The 19,327-nt window shown below is 32.8% G+C and overlaps 2 protein-coding genes and 1 pseudogene across 2 annotated transcripts; all 3 read right to left on the bottom strand.

The window, feature by feature from the left end:
- Window positions 1–3,296: 3,296 nt before the first annotated feature.
- LOC110635959 (exocyst complex component SEC15B) lies at window positions 3,297–6,524 on the bottom strand. The gene is made up of 2 exons (XM_021785470.2): window positions 3,977–6,524; window positions 3,297–3,761 (listed from the first exon to the last, which is right to left on the bottom strand). The coding sequence occupies exon 1, from the start codon at window positions 6,409–6,411 to the stop codon at window positions 3,991–3,993; it is 2,421 nt and encodes an 806-aa protein (XP_021641162.1). The 5' UTR covers window positions 6,412–6,524; the 3' UTR covers window positions 3,297–3,761; window positions 3,977–3,990.
- A 5,606-nt stretch (window positions 6,525–12,130) lies between these two features.
- LOC110636380 (uncharacterized) lies at window positions 12,131–14,105 on the bottom strand (annotated as a pseudogene).
- Window positions 14,106–17,161: 3,056 nt separating this feature from the next.
- On the bottom strand, window positions 17,162–18,954 carry LOC110635969 (uncharacterized). The gene is made up of 3 exons (XM_021785480.2): window positions 18,157–18,954; window positions 17,677–17,918; window positions 17,162–17,590 (listed from the first exon to the last, which is right to left on the bottom strand). Exons 1-3 carry the CDS (start codon window positions 18,619–18,621, stop codon window positions 17,344–17,346), a joined length of 954 nt encoding a protein of 317 aa, XP_021641172.2. The 5' UTR covers window positions 18,622–18,954; the 3' UTR covers window positions 17,162–17,343.
- Window positions 18,955–19,327: the final 373 nt, after the last annotated feature.

The raw sequence follows: 19,327 nt of genomic DNA on the forward strand, positions 1-19,327 counted from the left end.
TAAATTAATTAAATATAATAATATTATTGATCATAATATTAGTAATTATACTAAATTTTAAAAATGTTAAAACATAAAACTATAATCTAAATTCAATAATCCAAAAGATTAAATCTAAAACTTTATAATAATCTTAAAATATATTAAAATCACATAATAGTATTAAAATAATATTTAAATGCTATAAAAAAAATACAAAATTCATATTTTAAATTTTCAGGTTATTACAAATAATAATAATAATACATAAATATTTAATTATAAAACACTATAAGCAATTAATTAGAAAATAGTATTTTTTATCTTTTTAAAAAAAATTTAAATAAATACTTAAATATAAAATTTAAATGAAGAGAATATTTGGTTAACAAAATAAATTTTGAGAAATATAATTATTTTAAATGTGATATAATTACTTTAAATTAATAATAAGTTGATCATAGGAACTACTATATTAACGAAATAAAATATTAAAAATTAAATTATTTCTCATAAAAAAATCATGAACTAATCTATAGTTTTTAACATGTTTTGAACACTAACTTACAATTTATCCAAATAAAACTGCATCATAAACTTAAGGATGTCCAAGTTAAATCACGAAGAAGGAACGAATCCTCGCATCCTTTAGGAGGACCAACCTTTAAGCCCTAAAGGAGCAAAAAATTAAAAATTGTATTTCTTAATTGAAACTCAACATCTTAGTTGTCCTTTCACATGTATTCCTTTTTTTTTTTTTAACCGACTTTCACACATATTCCTTAACAACCACTAAAGCAGGGTTGCATACATTTGAATGAACCCTTTACAACTAATATGCATTGCTGCTGCTGGAGTAACGTAGTGACGTTAGAATCTGCTCAAGATGTCAATGCCATGCAATACAAATACCGTCACATAAGTGACACATCCAAAGTTCTTAATAAAACCAGATTTTAGAACTCTGAAGACATCGGGTACAAGACAACGTGAGAAATGCCCAAGCATCCTCTACCAATCCAGAGAAGCAGTGGTCTCACAAAAGAACTTCAAACAAGATAACTAAATGCACCTACTGAGATCTATAAATTATAAAAGGGAGAATGAAATCCATCACTTGATGGTCAAGGATTATGGCAGTTGCAAAACAGCCTTCTCAAAGGGAATAAGGGACTATTCACAGATAATGTTTAAAAGAAACATTACTAACAAGGATGTTCCCTAAAATCAGTGAACCGCCTAAACATTTTTGTAAGGAGTTCAACTAAGAAAATACATACATACATACATATATATATATATATGAAAATTTTCTCAATATTGTTAAGTTAAATTTTAAATTCTCTATGCTACCATAGAAAATCGAGACTACCATTAAAAATTTGACATATTTAAAAATTCTCAAATTAATAAATTTATTATCTCAAACTTTTGGTATTAAGAAAACATAAATTAAAGACAAAGTTCATTAAAATTTAATACCCACAATGTCTACATTTTGTACAAACTCACTAAACTAAATTATTAAAGAAATCTTAGAATTTAGTGAAACACCAAAATAATTAAATGAGATAGAAAGAGAAAGCACACATCAAAACTTACATTTATATTTATCAAATAATTTAAGAACTAAATTAAAATCTTTAATGCTTTAAATATGATTGGTATGTAAATTCGTCCCTGCCTAGAGTGCAACTGTTAACAGGAAGCTCAGGCCCAAGAAAAAAAAAATTGTTAACAGGAAGGCTTTTTTGCTGGTAAAAAGTTCAGAAGGCCCAGGCTTCAAGATGTTTGGACGCGAATAGAGTTAAGTTTGGCCGATAAAGAGGATTTTACATTCATTTCTGTCAAATAATTAAATTGGAATGCTGCATCCCTCCAACGCAACAGATAAATGGTGGAATATCCAATACGAGAACCATGTTTTATAGGCATTTTAGCAACTGCTGGTTATAAAACAGAGACTAGGACCTACGGCTCTTAGTCTACTGTTGCCACCAACAATACAGTCGCCATTGTCAGCATCATCCACACAACCCATCCAAATAAGCTATCAGTTTGGGTTAATTGCATTTGAATTTAAAATTTTTTTATTTTTATCTTTAAATTTTAATTTTTTAAAATAAAATAACTCAACTTAAATTTATTTAAAAAAAAATCATTTTCATCTAGAATAACAAAATTTTCATTCAACATTAAAACTTTCCCTTTAAAGTTTTCTCCCACTTTATAATCAACGTTGAAATGAAATTTTGAGGTGGCATGAATTTCTTCTTTGCTCTTAGAAAAGTTACAGTTGATCTGTAAATTAAGTCAGAGCTTATTATAAAGGATGATTATCACGACGAGGAGATTACTTTTTTTCAGAAATAGATAAAATAATAATTTTATTTTTTTAAACCGGTAAATCTGCTATTGCAGACAAAAGATAGCAAGTAAGAGTGATTTTTCTTGAAATGAAACTTAAATTGAATGATTTGTTTAAAAAAAAAATTTAAGTTAAGTAATTTTATTTTAAGAAATTACAATTTAAAGACTAAAATAAAAAATCCCTAAATTCAAAGATAATTGATGCAATTAACCCTATCTGTTCCCAATACCATCACCACTTTGTCCAAGCAGTACGTTAAAAAGGAAGCTTATTTTCAGTCATACATACACCCAAAAAAAAAAAAAAAATCTCTTATCATTCCAGCTTGGACTCTCCAACTAGCACCTAGGTCATGCTCACGGAAATCTCCTATAAGGCCAAATGACCGCATTTAGTCTATGCTGTATATTAGAGGAAAATGAAAGAGAAAGAAAAATTATGAAAAAAAAATTATATTTTTTCTTTTATTTTATTTAAAAATAAAAAAAATTAAGAAAAATAAAAAATAAAAGTGAATAATAATAAATGAGTGTCACTATTTATTTTTTCTCTATTTTAAAGAGAACAAGAGTGAAAAATAAATAAAATTATTTTTTTATCTCTATAATTATTTATTTTAATTTTAAATAAAAAAGACAATAAATATTTTATTATTTAAAAAATAACTTTCCCTTCTTATTTTTTCCTTCTTAATATCCAAACAAGGAGAGAAAAATAACTTTAAAATTATTTTTATTTTTCTTACTCATTTTTCCTGTTTTATTTTCCTTCCTCTCAAATAAAGTTCCCAAACATAGTGTTACTTCCAAAATGTTATTTTCTTCCCAAATGCGCTTAATCCTATTCCCATGTTTCATCATCTGCTCCAACGACCAAGCTTCCACATCTCCTTGCATTCGGCGATGAACATGTTCGTTTCTTGCTTTCTGTTTATCTATCCACAATCTTAACTACAAAACTATTCAACTAAAACGTAACAGCATCCAGGCCCATTACATATTTTAATCACACAATTAATGTCATGATTCTCATCTCTATACCAAAAATCAACACCCTGTCATCAGCAAAAGCTTTTTACACACCATTGTTTTGAAAGTGAAATTGCCCTATATATAATTCAGCTCCACAATGTAAGTAATAATTGACAACTACAATCACATTACCACAGGAAAATGTGTAAGAAGACCAATATAAGTAAATGCAAGAGGATGCAAAAAAACAGGGACCAGCTGTGAATGTCGTGAACAAATTAACTAAAATGACGGTTATCCTACAGGGTCTATGGAAGCTCAAGTGTGCACAAGGAGGAATCACAACAGCGAACATTGAATCTGATTCCCATGTGCTGCCATCCTGATGCACTAAAAGCTTGCGTGAAGGCGTTGGATTTCAGTCAGATATGCCCGTGGATCTACAGTACGCATTAATATAAATAATAGAAAGAATTCAATACAACAATCATATGCATACATAAGAATGATAAACACAAAAATATAAACTTTCATATATATTGCCACAATCAGAAGAGAAAAAAAAAATGGAAGCAAACAAAGATAGCAATGAATAACAGAAGTAATGAAAGATTTCACTGCAATAATTAAGAGAAAGAAGAAGGATCATTCGTACAGCTCTTGACTGAATCAGCTGACATCCTTGAGTCTTTTTATCAAAGCATCCAGAGATTTCTTCTTCGGATTCTGCCTGGCTCCCCTGCTCCCAAATGTTCCAAACAGTCTATCTGAAGGATCCCTCAACTTCTCTGATATAGTCACTACTTTCCTATAATCCAATGTATTATAGCTCCTCTCCCTAATTACGGGGTTCAAAAAGTTCTCCGGGTGATTGCTCAAAAGCAAATTAATCAATTGCCTTATCTCAGCAAGTGCTGCTCCCAACTGATTTGTGTCTCCCTCGGAGAACGAAGAAGCCAGATTATCCGCAAAAGATTCCAACAGTCGGATATCTACATCAATTCCCATGATAGCATTCACATTAAACCTCTTAACAGAGTCACCAAACAATGTCCCCACTATTGTCTCTGATATATGAAAAAGAACATCCTGTAAAACCCTTTTAAGAACACGAACCGGCAATATCTGTTGAGCAGTAGAAACCAGAGTTTCCAAATAAATTATGACCTCATTCACATATTCATTTCCACTCTGTATGGGCTCATCAGCCATCCAGTTCACATTCTCAATCAATGTCATGAAACCATCAGCCTTCTGTTTAAGCAACCCAGATAGCATCTCTTCTGCTGCATCACGAGCTTTGTTTAGTGGAAACTGCCTCCTACACCTCTCCGCCATTCTCAAGGGAATACCAGAAAGCTGAGCAGCATGACGAAAGAAGAAGTCACAAGCATGTTCCATCACTGCCATATTTGCTGCAACCTGCATAGCTTGGGAAACCCCATGGACTGATGTATTTATAAGCTTCAACAAAGCTTCATCCAGAACCTCACTCAAAAGCCGATCCAAATACTTCTTAACAACATCAAAGAAATCAAGCTGCCCACCATAAGACATAAAACTCACAGAATCTTCAATAAAGGACCGCACGATTCGACAGCAATCTGGCACCGTGGATGAAAATGGTGCAACGTAAGGAAATGCAGGTATAATATCCGAAGTCTGTATCTGAAATGAAAGCACATTCATTGAATATTCATACTCTTTCTTCATCAACATTTGCTCAAACTTATCAGCAGCGAGTGCCTCAGCAATCTGCTTACGACAATCAGACAACAGTAACTCATGGTACTTATCCCTGTGCTTGCTCAAAACGTCTAATAAAGCATCCACAGGATACCCATATCTGCGCAAAGTCACTCCAAGCAAACTCACGTAGTCCTTTATCAACAAAAGATGATTCGCAGTTTGCATCCTAGAAAACTGATCTTCTAACACTGAACACATCTTACTAACAGCAGTCTCCCACAAATTCTCAACGTCCATTCTCGAAATCAGACCCCCTCCAGTCCTCAAAATGCGATCTTCTACTATAAAAAACCCAGCAATTTGCGCAAAAAAAGTTTGATGAGATTCAAGAAACGGCGTCATGGATGATACCTGAAAATCTGAAGTCAATTGAAGCTTCCTATTCTCAAAATAATACTGCTTAAACCGATCTTCAAGCCCTAATGTCTGGTGTACATGGTAAGCCCTATATAGCGGAGTCAAATCAAACCCTAACAATCCAGTACCATTGCTATGCCCATCCTTAACATCATCTCCGATACCAACATTAAGCCCATCGTCATCATCTTCCTCTTGCAAAGCATAAACGCAATCTCGCAAACTCAGACGACTTTGCTCTTCAGCCTGCCTCTGCTTGATTCTCAGGTCCTCTTCTCGCTGCCTCGCCGCGGAGGCTTGACCTATCGCCAACTGCCCCAAATTCCGACTCACTACACGGATCTCCACGAGCCAATCACCAAACTCCTTGCTCACTTTTCTCTCTATATGCGATCGGATCTCAGGAATCTTCTTCTCCAACATCCTCTTCAAAGCAGAAGATGGCGTTTTATCCAATAACTCGCTCTCGATCACATCCACACACTTCAAGGCCATGTAGAAATTACCGCTGGATAAATGATGGTTGGCTCTGGAACAAAGCTCCATGAGCTTGATACATGACATGATTAAGGTAAGAGCTAAGTTCACATTGCGAGAGACGGTTTGGGCCTCGATATAGGAGTCGAGCACCGTCAACAGAGGACCAGCGACAGACTGAAGCTTGGAATTGGAATCGGAAAGGGCGGATTTCAATAAATCGACGTCGGAGAGCAAGGATCGCAGGTCATCGACGGCCAGGATGAAGTCTTGGTAATGAGCTTTGCAAACTTCCTCAATTTCTGACTCTTTGGAGCGAGCGAATTGGCGGAGATTGTGGAGGAGTGTCTCGGGCTTACCTGAAGCGAATGCCTTGCGGACGAAAGGGCCAAGGTCCTCGCCGTTGCAGATGGCGGCGGAGAGTAGTAGCTGGTCTTGCTTGTCGGCGGAGTTGTCAAGGACTCCGTTGGCCGGAGCCACTTTCCGGCGGAGCTTTGTGGAGTGCATTTTGGAGGGGATTATTGGAGGGATATGGGAGACGATCTAGGAGACGGATTGAGAAGCGGTTGTATAGACACAAGAGGATGGAAATCGGAGATTGGTTTGACTAATTTGACGTGGTGTAAATACAGGGTAGTTTGGCAATTTCATCATAAAGAGGTATACGGCAAATGTTTAGCCCTTCCATTTGGCAATTTTACGCGACGGCTCGGCTAATACGGCAAATGTTTAGCCATTCCATTTGGCAATTTTACGCGACGGCTCGGCTAAAGATTGTGGGATGGCAATGGTTCAGCTTGAAAAATACTATCCGTACTAAGTTTTATATATTTTTTATTTAAATTTATTTATATAAATATTTAATTAAATATAAAATATATTTTTTTTATAATAATATTTATAAATTTTTATATATTTTATTTATATAAAATAAAATTTAAATATTTTATAAAATTATTAAAATTTTAAAATATAAATTATTAATAAGAATAAATATTTTATTAAAATTATTAATTAAAATATATATAACCCAATGAATACGTGTATTTTACTTATAACAATAATTGAGTTTAGAATAACTTTAGGTAATTAATAATAAATTTTAATTAAATTTAAAATAAATTTAAAATTTAAAAATATTAATTAAATTTGAATTTAAATACATTAATTTTTATGAACACACTATGCATTCTATCAAAGATACAGATGCCAAGGTTATTTCAGTTTGATTTTGAGTTTGCATTAGTGATTTTAACTTATAACCGAAACTGGTATGTATTATATAGAAAAGAAAGTTAGAAAAAAAAAAACTGAGTGAAATTATAAAGAAATTAAAATTATTTCACTTACAAATTTTTTTATGTACTAATAGAAATATAAGTGATGGAATAATATTTTATGTACTAATAGAAATATAAGTGATGGAATAAAACTATAAAATTTTTATTTTTATGTCTATATTGAATAGATAATACTTTATTAAAAAATAATTGATTGAGTGAAAACATCTTGACAATTTTTTTTTTCCCTCAAAAGATAGATATTAATTGTCATAAAAGGCCCAAGAGTTAGTGCAAATATTAAGGGTCCAATTAGTTAGGATCCCAAATATAAGGAAAACAGATTTTTAATATAGATAAAAATTAAATTCATCATAAGCTCAGCATAGCCCTATAAAGTCTAATTAAAAAGCTCCAAAATGTTATCCAACCTAAAGAATGAGGGCCTGGCCCAGAACAAACCAAACCATGATCCCTAGCTAGTCTTACATGAGCGAGGATCAGGAGCCATAGCAGCGCCACTGTCAACAGGTAGCAACCCATGCAAGGCCATTCTGGAAGGAGATGAAAATGTCACAGAGAAACTCAGGGAAGAATTAAACAACCATAGCCATCAAAATAATTCCCACCGATAGCATCCCCAAAAGAGTAGCCAAAAGGACCTAAACATAGTTAAAGAATTGGTGTGAATACAAGGGAAAGCAATGGGCTAGCTCCTTGGCTCTTTCGGCTCTTTAGAGTTTGAATGCCCCACAAGTGACACTAGTAACGACCCCAAGAGTTGCATCATTGCTAAAAATCAGTAACCCATTGATTTCGACTCTCAGCTTCACAATAGCAAGAGACCAACTCCGAAAAAGCAATAACTTTGCATAAACACATAACAGAACCAAAACAAGAAAAAAAAAAATAGGGTAGAACAATCACATGCAGATTTCTAAAATCACAACCCCTTAACATTATAATCGATCTGTTTAAAACTCACAAAAGGTTGTATACAACTTAGTCCCGAAGACTGAGAGAGGAGACCCACACTTCGAAACCAAGGAGAGGTCATCCCCGGCCCGGACAGGGCAAGGGAAAGCCGACACGACGGCAATGAGAGGCGCAAGAAACCCATAAAACAAAGGGAGAAGCTGGAGAGAAAGAAGTCTGGCTTCTTTATGACGCTTTTCTTTCATTTTTTACTTCTAACAAAATTTGAATTTTTAATTTTTCTTTCATTATTTTTCCTTAAAATGAATTAAGAATTTTTTTCTCTCTCTTCTCCTATGATTGTGCTCTCCTTATCCTAAGCCTTAAATTATTTAATTTCAATTTTAATTTTATTCCTATTTTATTTCAATTCAATTTCATTTGGATTTTAATAAAATCTAATGATTGAAATTTTTTTAAAAGGCAAAATTTTCTATTTAAATCAAAATCCAACTGATTTGTTTCAATTTAACCTAAATTTAATTTTAATTAACTTTAATACGGGTTAATACGGGTTGGTGAGTGAATTTTTCATCAGCTTGACCATCATTGCAATTGGGGACGTCTTGGTTCTTCCTAGCTACCTTAGGCAACAAATCCCAGCATTGTTAAAGGTGTTTTTGCAAATAAATTTCAAATAAGAATATGAGATATTGGAATATATGATTCAGAGTGAGAGCATAGATCAATTTTTTTGGTCTATGATAACTGCCCACAACTATTTCACTAGTGTATATATGAAGCTGTTGGCTAATTTCTAGGTGATCACACTGCTGACCCTCATCTCTATAAACGAACTGATTTTGAAATCATATCATAGTGTTTAAGGCCAAGCTAGGAGTGTAGGATTATTTACTATCAAATACAGTTCTGGATTGGTCATTTGTGCTACAAGATTCCCCTTCACCTCAGGTCATGGACAATGGAACCTTCAAGTATTCTTTGCATAAAGAGGCTGTTTCATCTTACTGCATTTGCAGAGCTGGATGGTAGTCTCTGTTATTAATGCATCAGTTCTGGATGCTCTGTCTTCCTCCACTGCTATGGTGTTCAGGATGGACAATTTGTGATATGAAGTAAAGAATGGTGGGTGGATGGCTGATTTGTCTGCTTGTGATCATTACTTCCTCAATGTGTGGGATCTGGAAAGGATTTCTATTTATCAACTATTCAACTTATATTTGATATCATTGTTTATAGTTTCTGTGGTTCTGTGTTGTGTGTACAAATGATGATTTCATTTCTTCTCTGTTTGGTAGGACATTTTTTTAATTGCTGATCAGCCAGAAGAAATATTTGAATATGATGCAAATTCTCTCTCTCAATATTGCAGGTTCTCCTCAGGGGTCCCAAGAATGCTCGTAAGGCTGTGAAGCACTTTGGACCAGCACCTGGTGTACCACACAGCCATATCAAACCCTATGTACGGTCAAAGGGAAGGAAATTTGAGAGGGCTAGAGGAAGAAGGAACAGCAGGGGCTTTATGGTTTGAGTTCTTGAATCAGAAAATACAGATCAGCCAAACAAATCCAAGCATATGCATCCATAGGCCTAGATTCAATTTGATTTTGTCATACTTCATTGTCTCATCCCCTAGTATGGAACAGTTGTATTGTCTTAGCGGGTTAGTACCTGCAGTTAATTTTGTATTTTGATTTAAACAGTAGATCTTGGATGTCAAGGATTGATGGGGTATTTTTGAATATTAAGTTATGCTTTGTTATAATTACGAATTTCATACTAAGAAGGTTAACAAGAGTAATTATTATCCTTTAACTTTTACCCCTCATTTGTTTAGATATTTAAAAGATTAGGATAACTTTTCATTAATATTGTTGCCCTTATGAGGGGTCGAATGTAAACATTGGGTTAATTAAATTAATAATTACTTTTTTAGAATTAAAACTTATAAGAGTAACATTTAACATTTGATTTTTTAACTTGCTAATAAATATAATAAAGATATATTGAACGTTCATGATATATGATCGTTGATGGTAGATATTGGTGTAGAATATTACCACATTATAGTGGGTTAGAGGCCTTAAAACTAGTGTTTTGGGTAAATTATTTATGACTTAGTTATGTTCAAATTAAATGTTAGATTCTTATATTATAAAAACATGAATAATATTATAGTGAACCCGAACATGATGCAATTAATTAATCATGTCAAGAATTTAAGTTTATATCCTTTTCCAATAAAATCTATAATCACAAATAACGAGCGTCCAATTTCAATTTCTTCAATTAATCTTAATTCGGTTCATTTATAACACATGCAAAGGAGACTATCAAGATACCTAAGAAAGAGGGAGAGAATGAGAGCATGCTGAGAGAGAGTTTGTTTCAAAGAGGCCATCAAGATACCTCAAGTCCATCCCTGTTATGATGAGAAAGTACTCACTGGATTGTAGCCCAAGTATCCTCACATGCAGCGGCAATACGGTGCTCAGGAGCTTTCCCATAGTAAACAAAAACTAAATTGGCTTTAGCGACCAGCTTGGTTAGATAGGTGTGGTACTTGTGAGTGAAAGGTGATAAGATGCAAAAGGAGTTGCCGTGGAAGTAGACGAGGAGAGGGAGCTTTTGGTTGGGGCGATGGAGTTCATTAGGGTGGGATTTTCTAATCGCCTCAATGGACATCATGATAAAACACCACGTGTTTGGAAACAAACAGAACACAAATCTCAAAAAATATTTACTTCCAAAGCCTTCGTCAATGCTATTCATTTTTTTTCCTTTTGGCAACTTAAAGCAGTCCTCAATAGTTCTATAATGGACGAAAATGAAACTTATTCATATTTGTTAGGTCCTGTACTCATATGGGTCCATCTGTACATCCATATATGTCCCGCAAGAACAATTCTAAGTTCAATAAAAAGACCTCTCAAGATCTCTCTTTATGCGCGTTTGGAACCCCATAAACTGATCTTAAGCATTAACCAAGTGATTAACTGGTCGCAAGTCTTGTCTCAAATCTCAATGCTGGTCCAAAAGATGAATATTTATATCTTATAATGATGAAAACATCACAATGAACTCCCAGGGAAGTAATAGAACATAGTGGATGCCAACAAAAGAAGAGATGGGGGTCCAAGTCCAACCGGTAAGGAGCTCTATTTAGGCAATTTATTAATGCCAGTTTAAAATTTCTTGATGAAGTCGTAAATATGTGCACTGACTTCCTCTGGCTTTTCTTGGTTGAGGAAGTGAGCTACTCCTTCCATTACAACTACTTCTTGTAAGAATGGGACTAGTTTTTAAAAAAAAAAAACGATTATCAAAAAAACGACGAATAGTGATTTATATAGTCAAATCGAACCGAATTGATTTTTAAATTAATTTATTTTTATGAAAAATTTATGAATTATATTTAATTTTATATATATTAATTGTTTAATTTCATTGATTAATGATTAAAAAAAAAAAAAAAAAAAAAAAAAATAACTTGAAAATCAAGTCAAAAAAAAAAAAAATCAAAAAAAAAAAAAATCGATTTGTTAAACCGAAAATCGAAAAAAAAATAATTCGATTCGATTCGATTTTTCGATTTAAAAAAAACGGTTTTTTTTTTTTAAATAAAATTTTTCGATTCGATTCGATTCGGTTCGGTTTGAATCGATTGCTCACCCCTAAATGGGATATGCTTTTTCAAACCACCATTGCGTATAAATTCCTCGACTCCAGGGAAGTTATAGGTAATGTCCAGGTCGCCCACAATGAACTTAACTGGTACTTTAATTTATAGCCCAGTCCATTGTGCTGTCAAAGCCCAGTTTCTGCAACAAGCAACAGAAAAACTACTGGAGGTTTGTATAACTCAATTCCTTCCACAAATGAGACAACAACAGTAGCGGGGAAATATGTTGCTTTGCTGAAATTGAAGTGTCATATAGTATGCCAAAGATTTTGGAACTGGAAATGTGAAATGGACTTTGTATGCATCAAACAAAGATATGGAAAATGAATTCTACATCTAGTGAAATGGCTTTATATTCTCTAAAATGACAACAAAAAAGCAAAAATGATAAAAATAGTAGTTGTGCATGTGTAGAACACACAGATCTAAACATCTATAGTAGTTCAATCCTCCTGTGAATCCTTTCTGGTTAAATTTGCTAACATAATAACTGATATCCTCTTCTGACAGCCAAGAAGGCAAACTCGGAGGATCAGGTAAACCTCTGAATCCTCTTTCTTTAGGTACACAAGGTGGATTTGGATTGCGAGAAGTAAGAAATCTTCTTATCACTTTGCAGTACCAGCTTGGGCTAAGTCATCTTCAATCTCTCCTGGTTCCTGCATAGTAATTTGGCAAGTTTTTATGCTGATTAGTTCAAAGGAGTAAGAATCATGGATTACTTTTACAGCATCAAACAGGAGGGGAAATCAAAATTAGGTAGAAAATGCACGCTAACATCAAGATTGCAAAGATTGCAAGATAAGTATTCCAGATCATTTCCTCAAGGTTAGTTACTCAATGAAAATCTATACCAAAATAAGAATAATTCTAAGTTAGGTAATTTGGCCAGAAGAATCCTTATTGTGCAATGCATTTCACACCCCCTGCAAGCTATAGCCAACCCCAGCAAATGATTAACACACACATTGATTTGATACATGGATGTATAACAATGATATCTAATCAGATGTATTGAACATGTTCTCTGAAAATCATTAACATCAGCAATTATATACAATTTTAAGTAGAAAAATTATAATAGTCAAACAAAGGAACAAAGAAGAATACCATCAAAATCCACAAGTGAGGTTGCAAACATTAGCAACAAAATGAGGTATCGAGGTATTCCAACTACTATTGCAATTTCCTTTGTACAAAACTAACTATTATAGCCTGAATTTGCAGACTGATAAAAGATGGTAACTTTTGATCACCTAATATGCTTAGCACTTGACCAAAGCATAATTGTGTGACTACCTCAATTTCATGTGAAACACAAATGCATAGGGAGACAAGGAGACATTCATGGTTATTCCAAGATGATTAACACCCATTACATTTCAAACCCGATCATGTATAGATGATATAGCAGCTCATAACAGATAACTGCAATGTTTATAACCTCAAGAAAGTATGATCTCCAATTATCAGTTCAGCAAAGCAAATTCCACATTTACACTCTCAATCGCTCCTGGGATCACATGAATGGCAATAACTGCTTGCTATATGAAAGAATCGAGATATATGATCTAAAGTCTATTCGCAACTTATACCAAATTTAATTAAAATCAGATTAACACCTTGCACTATAACCATTAATGAAATTGATAATCAATCAACAAAAGAATAGATAACCAGGCAATGACAGAATTGGAGGTAGGGGAATTAAGAGGAAAGAAACAGAATTCACTTACCTGAAGCCTGCAGATGCAGAAATCATTGCCTAATAATTTTCTGAAACTTTCCACAGGCTAAATTTACAAGGGGGTTCCTGGGTGAGAATATGACGCTTGTGTTAACTAAGGCCTTGATTCTATCAGGTCTAAACAAGCAAAAATACCAAGCCATTGACGGCGCCCAGTCATGAGCCACAAGAAACACCTGATCAATACCCAGATAATCAAGCAGTCCAACAAGGTCGCCGACGACGTGGAGGGCAGTGTACTGAGTGGGGGATGGTGGAGCATCGGTGTCGCCGTAGCCGAGAAGATCGGGGGAGATGCAGCGATAGCCAAGGGAGGAGAGAGAGAGGAGCTGGTGGCGCCAAGAGTACCAGAGCTCAGGGAAGCCATGTAAAAAAAGAATCACAGGGCCAGTCCCTATAGATGCTATGTGCATGTTTATGCCATTGGTGCGCACTATTGAGTGCTGTATATTCTGCATTTCTGTTTTTGTCGATTTCTTTCTCGGAGCTTTGCAGTGAAGGGTGTGGACTCTGCAGCGGGTGTTTCTTGCGAGAGTGAAGAGATAGACACAGCAAAATTGGAAAATACTCCAGATAGTTTGGAAGCGAGGATACACTAAATAATTTCTCAACTTTTATAAAAATAATAATAATAAATAAAAATTGATGAGTCGAATTATTTTGAAAGTCGTAAGATTTTTAAGTTTAACTTTTATTAAAAAAAATAAAAAATTTTTAATCAGAGTTATATATATATATATATATATATATATATATATATATATATAATAGATTTAAGTCCATTTATTAATATGAAGTGAAGAAAATCATTATACTAGATTAGATAAGCTGGTGAGGAAAGTGAATTAGTCAATAAATAATTAAAGAATTGGGTGTTGCTGTTTTCTCTTTCTTAGAAAATGATTGCATGTGCATGAAAAGATAATTTTATTAAAAAAAAAAAGGACAACTGCGTATAGTTATTGCTTAAAAAAAATTTCCCTAATTTGATGATTTAACTCATTTTCACTTGATATTTTTTTTTATCTATTGAAGGTCAAATTAATCAAATTATAATGAATAAATTAAAAAAAAATCTTTTACTTATAATTTCATAATTAATGATTGAGAAATATTTTTACACCATTAATAATAATAAAAAATCTAATAGAAAAATATTTCATTATTAAAAAAATTACAAATATAAATTATCATATAATTATAGAGTCGCATAAGAAAATTTAATAATTTATATAAAAATAATAAAAACATCTTGATTAAAAAGATTTGATAAGATTGATAAAATACTTAATTTAGTCAAGTACTGTATTCGTTAATGCGTCTCATCATAATCCAACATTGTATTACTGAAGCAAGCAATTTCCATTTGAACTGTTCAAGCACACTCAAGTAGAAGAAAGAAACTATAGATGAAATTGGATTGTATCCCGAAAAATCATGGCCATTCATTAAGTCATTATCGAGACATTTTTGCTTTTGGATATTATTTTCAGGTTAATTATTTATTGTCAGATTCAAACAAGTCGCTCTCTTATCTTCCTCCTTTTCTTCCCCATTGTAACAAGCTTTGCAGAGTCAGACTCCACATGTATATGGACTGTATTCAAGATGTAAAATGTTCGATGATATTCATCTATTAATGGATTGAATAAAATTTTAAAGGGAGAAAGAGGAGAAAATTGATCATATTCAAAGATCCACTGTCATAGTTTGATTTTGTATCCACGCATTAGTCACATCAGTACTAAGAAATTATGAGGTTTTGATGTTGAAAATCTAAGTATCAGTTCAGGCATACCAATGTATAGTTTTTTTTTTAATTTTTCTCACCTAAATTATAAATGCGCAGGAGCAGTCATTTGCTTAAAATCGACAGAAGTAATAAACTAATAATAGAGATGCCTTCAGCACAATCCTCTCGTTCGCGCGCGTGTGTCTAAGGGTCTGTTTGGATGAGGTGTGCGAAGGGTGAGAAAGGATAAAGAAAGAAAAATACGAGGAGAGTTACAATAAAAAAAAATTATATTTAAAAAGAAATGAATTAATAAAAAGGTAAAGAGAAGTAATGTATATTTTTTATGTTTAAAAATATGTGAAAAATAGGTAAATTTAAAGTGTATAGAAATAAAAATATTCATAATTATCCTTTTTCTTTGCTTATCTATTTTTATATCCCAATTTAGAGTGTAAAAAGAAAAGAGATTTAGGGGGTGTTTGGTTTACCTGTTAGGTGCGGTGATAAGTTTAAAAAAAATGATAGATATGGTGAATGGAGATGATACCCCATCAAATTTTATTCTTACCTTTTTTTTTTTTTTTTTTTTCATCATCGGTGATAATGATCCCGGTTTTATTTTTATTTTGACCATATTATCCTTTTTTATTTAACTTGAAAATTAATATTATTAATTTTTTTATTTTTTATTTATAATTTTAATATTTTAATTAATGTATTTCAACTTTGTTAAAATATTTTTTATTAATAACATAAAATATAAAATATTTATTTATATCCAAAAACTTAAAATTAATTATAAATTTTTCTATTAACAATAATAATTATTTTATTATTTTATCTATATTTTTAAAATTATTTAATTATCTTAAAAAATAATTATTTTATTATTTCAATAATAAAATAAATGATATAATATAAAAGATTAATAATTATATATTTATTTAAATAATATAATATATTAATTTAATAATTATATATTTAATTTAATAATAAAATAAATAATATAATGTAATAAATTTATAATTTTATATTTATTTAAATAATAAAATAAATTATATGATATATACTCTTATTAGTCATTTCACATATTAACAGCAACAGCTAAATATAATTTTACCAAACACTTAATATAAAACAAATATCAGTAATGACTATCGATTGTATTCAACAGTTAATCCAAACATGCCCTTAAGAGGTAAGGAAGGATAAAGTTTATCCTTACTTATCCTTACCCGACATTAACTCACTTGTTTCCACCTCTCCTTATATTTATTTACCTCTCTCTCATCCTCTTTCAAGCAGACCATAATATAACAGTCAGAAATCGAGACGGTATTTATATCACTAAAAATTTAAAACTAAACAAAAATGAACAATCATCCGTTAGCTTAATATGACAAACGAAAGTTATACCAAACAATAATCACTAAGAATAGCTTAAATCTTATGGACCAAATAATAATTATACTAATAATTAAATAAAAAGTGAATTTCACACTAACAATTTTAAAAAATTAATTAAAATTAATTCTATAAATGAAACAACAGCTATTTCTTAAAAAAAAATTTATAAATATTAAATAAAAAATTAAAAATAAATACATATACTCACTTTATAATTTTTTTTAATTACTTATTTTTTAAATACCTTCTTAACCAAAATTTCTTATTTAGTATCGAAATAACCTAGCAATAGACTGTTTATCTCACTTTTTCTCTTGTTACAGGATTACGTCATATCAAGATCAGATCAGTAAAATTTTGGCAGCATCAAAATATATATATATATATTTTCATAGTTTCGCGGACCCTTGACTTTATGCCTTTTTATGGAGATCCAACCATAAGCAATACGTCAGCCAAATGCCAAGGAATACAGACAAAGGAAACTCATTATATTATAGTTAGCTTAAAAAAAAAAACGACTTGAACACTTTATTCCCACTAAGCTATGATGTAGTGTTGACTAGGAAGAGATTTAAATTGAATAATATTGTGACATGGAAGCAAGCAACTAGAGGCCACGCATGAAGCAGAGATGCCGACCAATTCCTGGTCAGAACTGTTTTATAAAGTCATAGATATGTTGGGCGACTTCCTCCGCTTTTTCTTGGTTAATGAAATGGCCCACTCCTTCCATTATCACTACTTCCTGCAAAAGTGGCACATCTTTTTTAAACCCACCGTTTGCTATGTAATCCTTTACACCAGGAAGATGGTAGGCAGTGTCCAGGTCCCCTACAATGAACTTAACTGGTACTTTGATTACTGCTCCTGTCCATGGCGCCATCAGCTCCCAGGCTCTGCAATTAAATTAAAGGAGTACTTAAAAAGAAATAATTAATCTTGTAAACTCAAGATCTCTAATTAATGATTTTCCAGAACTTACAAGTTGACGCTTCGGTAATAATTCAATCCCCCAGTGAAACCTTTCTGGTTAAATTTGATAGCGTAGTAATTGATATCTTCTTCAGTTAGCCAAGAGGGCAAGCTGTAGGGAAGATCTGGTAATGCTCTGTATACTTTTCCCTTTGGTAGACGAGGTGGGTTAGGATCGCGAATTGTAAAAATAGTTCTTAACATTGTTGCAGTATCGACTCCAGCAAACTCCTCATGAGCCTCTATTGGTTCCTGCAGAACAGCGTTTAGCAAGATTAAGAAGTGTAGACCACCAAAAGAGAACCCAGAACTAGAAATTGAACAATACAATAAAAAAAGACTAATTATTAGATACTCTGATAATACTAAAAAAAAATAATATTCTCTCGTAGAAAAGTAGATATTCATTATAACCGAGAGAATACATTACACCTAGTAAGGCATGTACACCGATAAATCTAATAATTTCTCGTACAAAAATTGAAAATACCTGAAACCTGCAGATGTAGTAATCATCGCCGTAAACCGCCCTGAGCCCCTCCAAAGGCTTTAGCTGTGGATTCCTGGGGGAGAAGGCAACGCTGGTGTTGACCAAGGCCTTGATTCTATCAGGTCTAAACAAGCAGAAATACCAAGCAATCAGAGCCCCCCAATCATGGCCCACCAGAAACACTTGCTCGATCCCGAAGGCATCAAGGAGGCCGACGAGATCTCCCACGACGTGGAGCCCCGTGTAGTCATTAACGGATGGGGGAGAGTCAGTGTCTCCGAAGCCGCGAAGATCAGGGGCTAAGCAACGATAACCAAGGGAAGAGAGAGAGAGGAGCTGGTGTCGCCAAGAGTACCAGAGTTCAGGGAACCCATGTAAGAAGAGGATTGCTGGGCCGGTCCCTATAGTTGCTACGTGCATGTTTATGCCATTTGTGGCTACTGTGATGTGCTCAATCTTCTCCATTAATTATGGATTCTATCCCTTACCATGTTATATTGCGCCTGCGTGCGAGGATGGTGAGTCGAGAGATGATTGGATTGCTTGGAAGAGTGAAGATATTTATACAAGACTTGCGACCGGGCCAAGGGCAGAAGACTTTCTTGTCGGAAAGGAAATCTCAGATGCTAGATGAGAAAAAGTGAACATTACCAATCCAACTTGCTGATATTTGATTTGACAAGTGGATTTGTTCTCTTTATCTTAGACATATTCAAACTTTATTGCTAATCAAGCTACGTATATAATTATAAGAAAATGAGCTAGAACCCGACGATTCCCCTACAAATTAAAAAAAAAAATTGCAAAGTCATGGGCATATGAGAGAGATATTCTCATATGTCTATTCAATGGTTTAGATCCAAAGCAAACAAGCAGATGACTTTGTTGTTAATTATTAGGTTGATTAATTTTTTTAGGATATATATAGGTTGAAAATTGTTATCACTTGGATGAGATTACTTGTAATAATTAAAATGTCTGCCGTAATTACCAAGGCAGTTGGAGTCATATTCCTTATTCGATTATTTATATTTAATGTTTAAGACTTTGGTATCATTAATAAATTTATATTTAAAAAAAAAATTTCTTATTTACCTAAGGAAAAAATTTGTCAGGATCCATATCCTTGTTTATGATCAGTCATTCCATTCTATAAAAATAAATTTTTTTT

The sequence above is a fragment of the Hevea brasiliensis genome, chromosome 2 (assembly GCF_030052815.1).
Source record: "Hevea brasiliensis isolate MT/VB/25A 57/8 chromosome 2, ASM3005281v1, whole genome shotgun sequence".
NCBI classification, from domain to species: Eukaryota; Viridiplantae; Streptophyta; class Magnoliopsida; order Malpighiales; family Euphorbiaceae; genus Hevea; species Hevea brasiliensis.

Coding starts and splice junctions, on each gene's coding strand:
- LOC110635959 (XM_021785470.2), bottom strand. CDS start 6,411: ATGCACTCCACAAAGCTCCGCCGGAAAGTGGCTCCGGCCAACGGAGTC.
- LOC110635969 (XM_021785480.2), bottom strand. CDS start 18,621: ATGGAGAAGATTGAGCACATCACAGTAGCCACAAATGGCATAAACATG. Junction 17,919..18,156: donor ACTACATCTGCAGGTTTCAG/GTATTTTCAATT, acceptor GCTGTTCTGCAG/GAACCAATAGAGGCTCATGA. Junction 17,591..17,676: donor TATTACCGAAGCGTCAACTT/GTAAGTTCTGGA, acceptor ATTTAATTGCAG/AGCCTGGGAGCTGATGGCGC.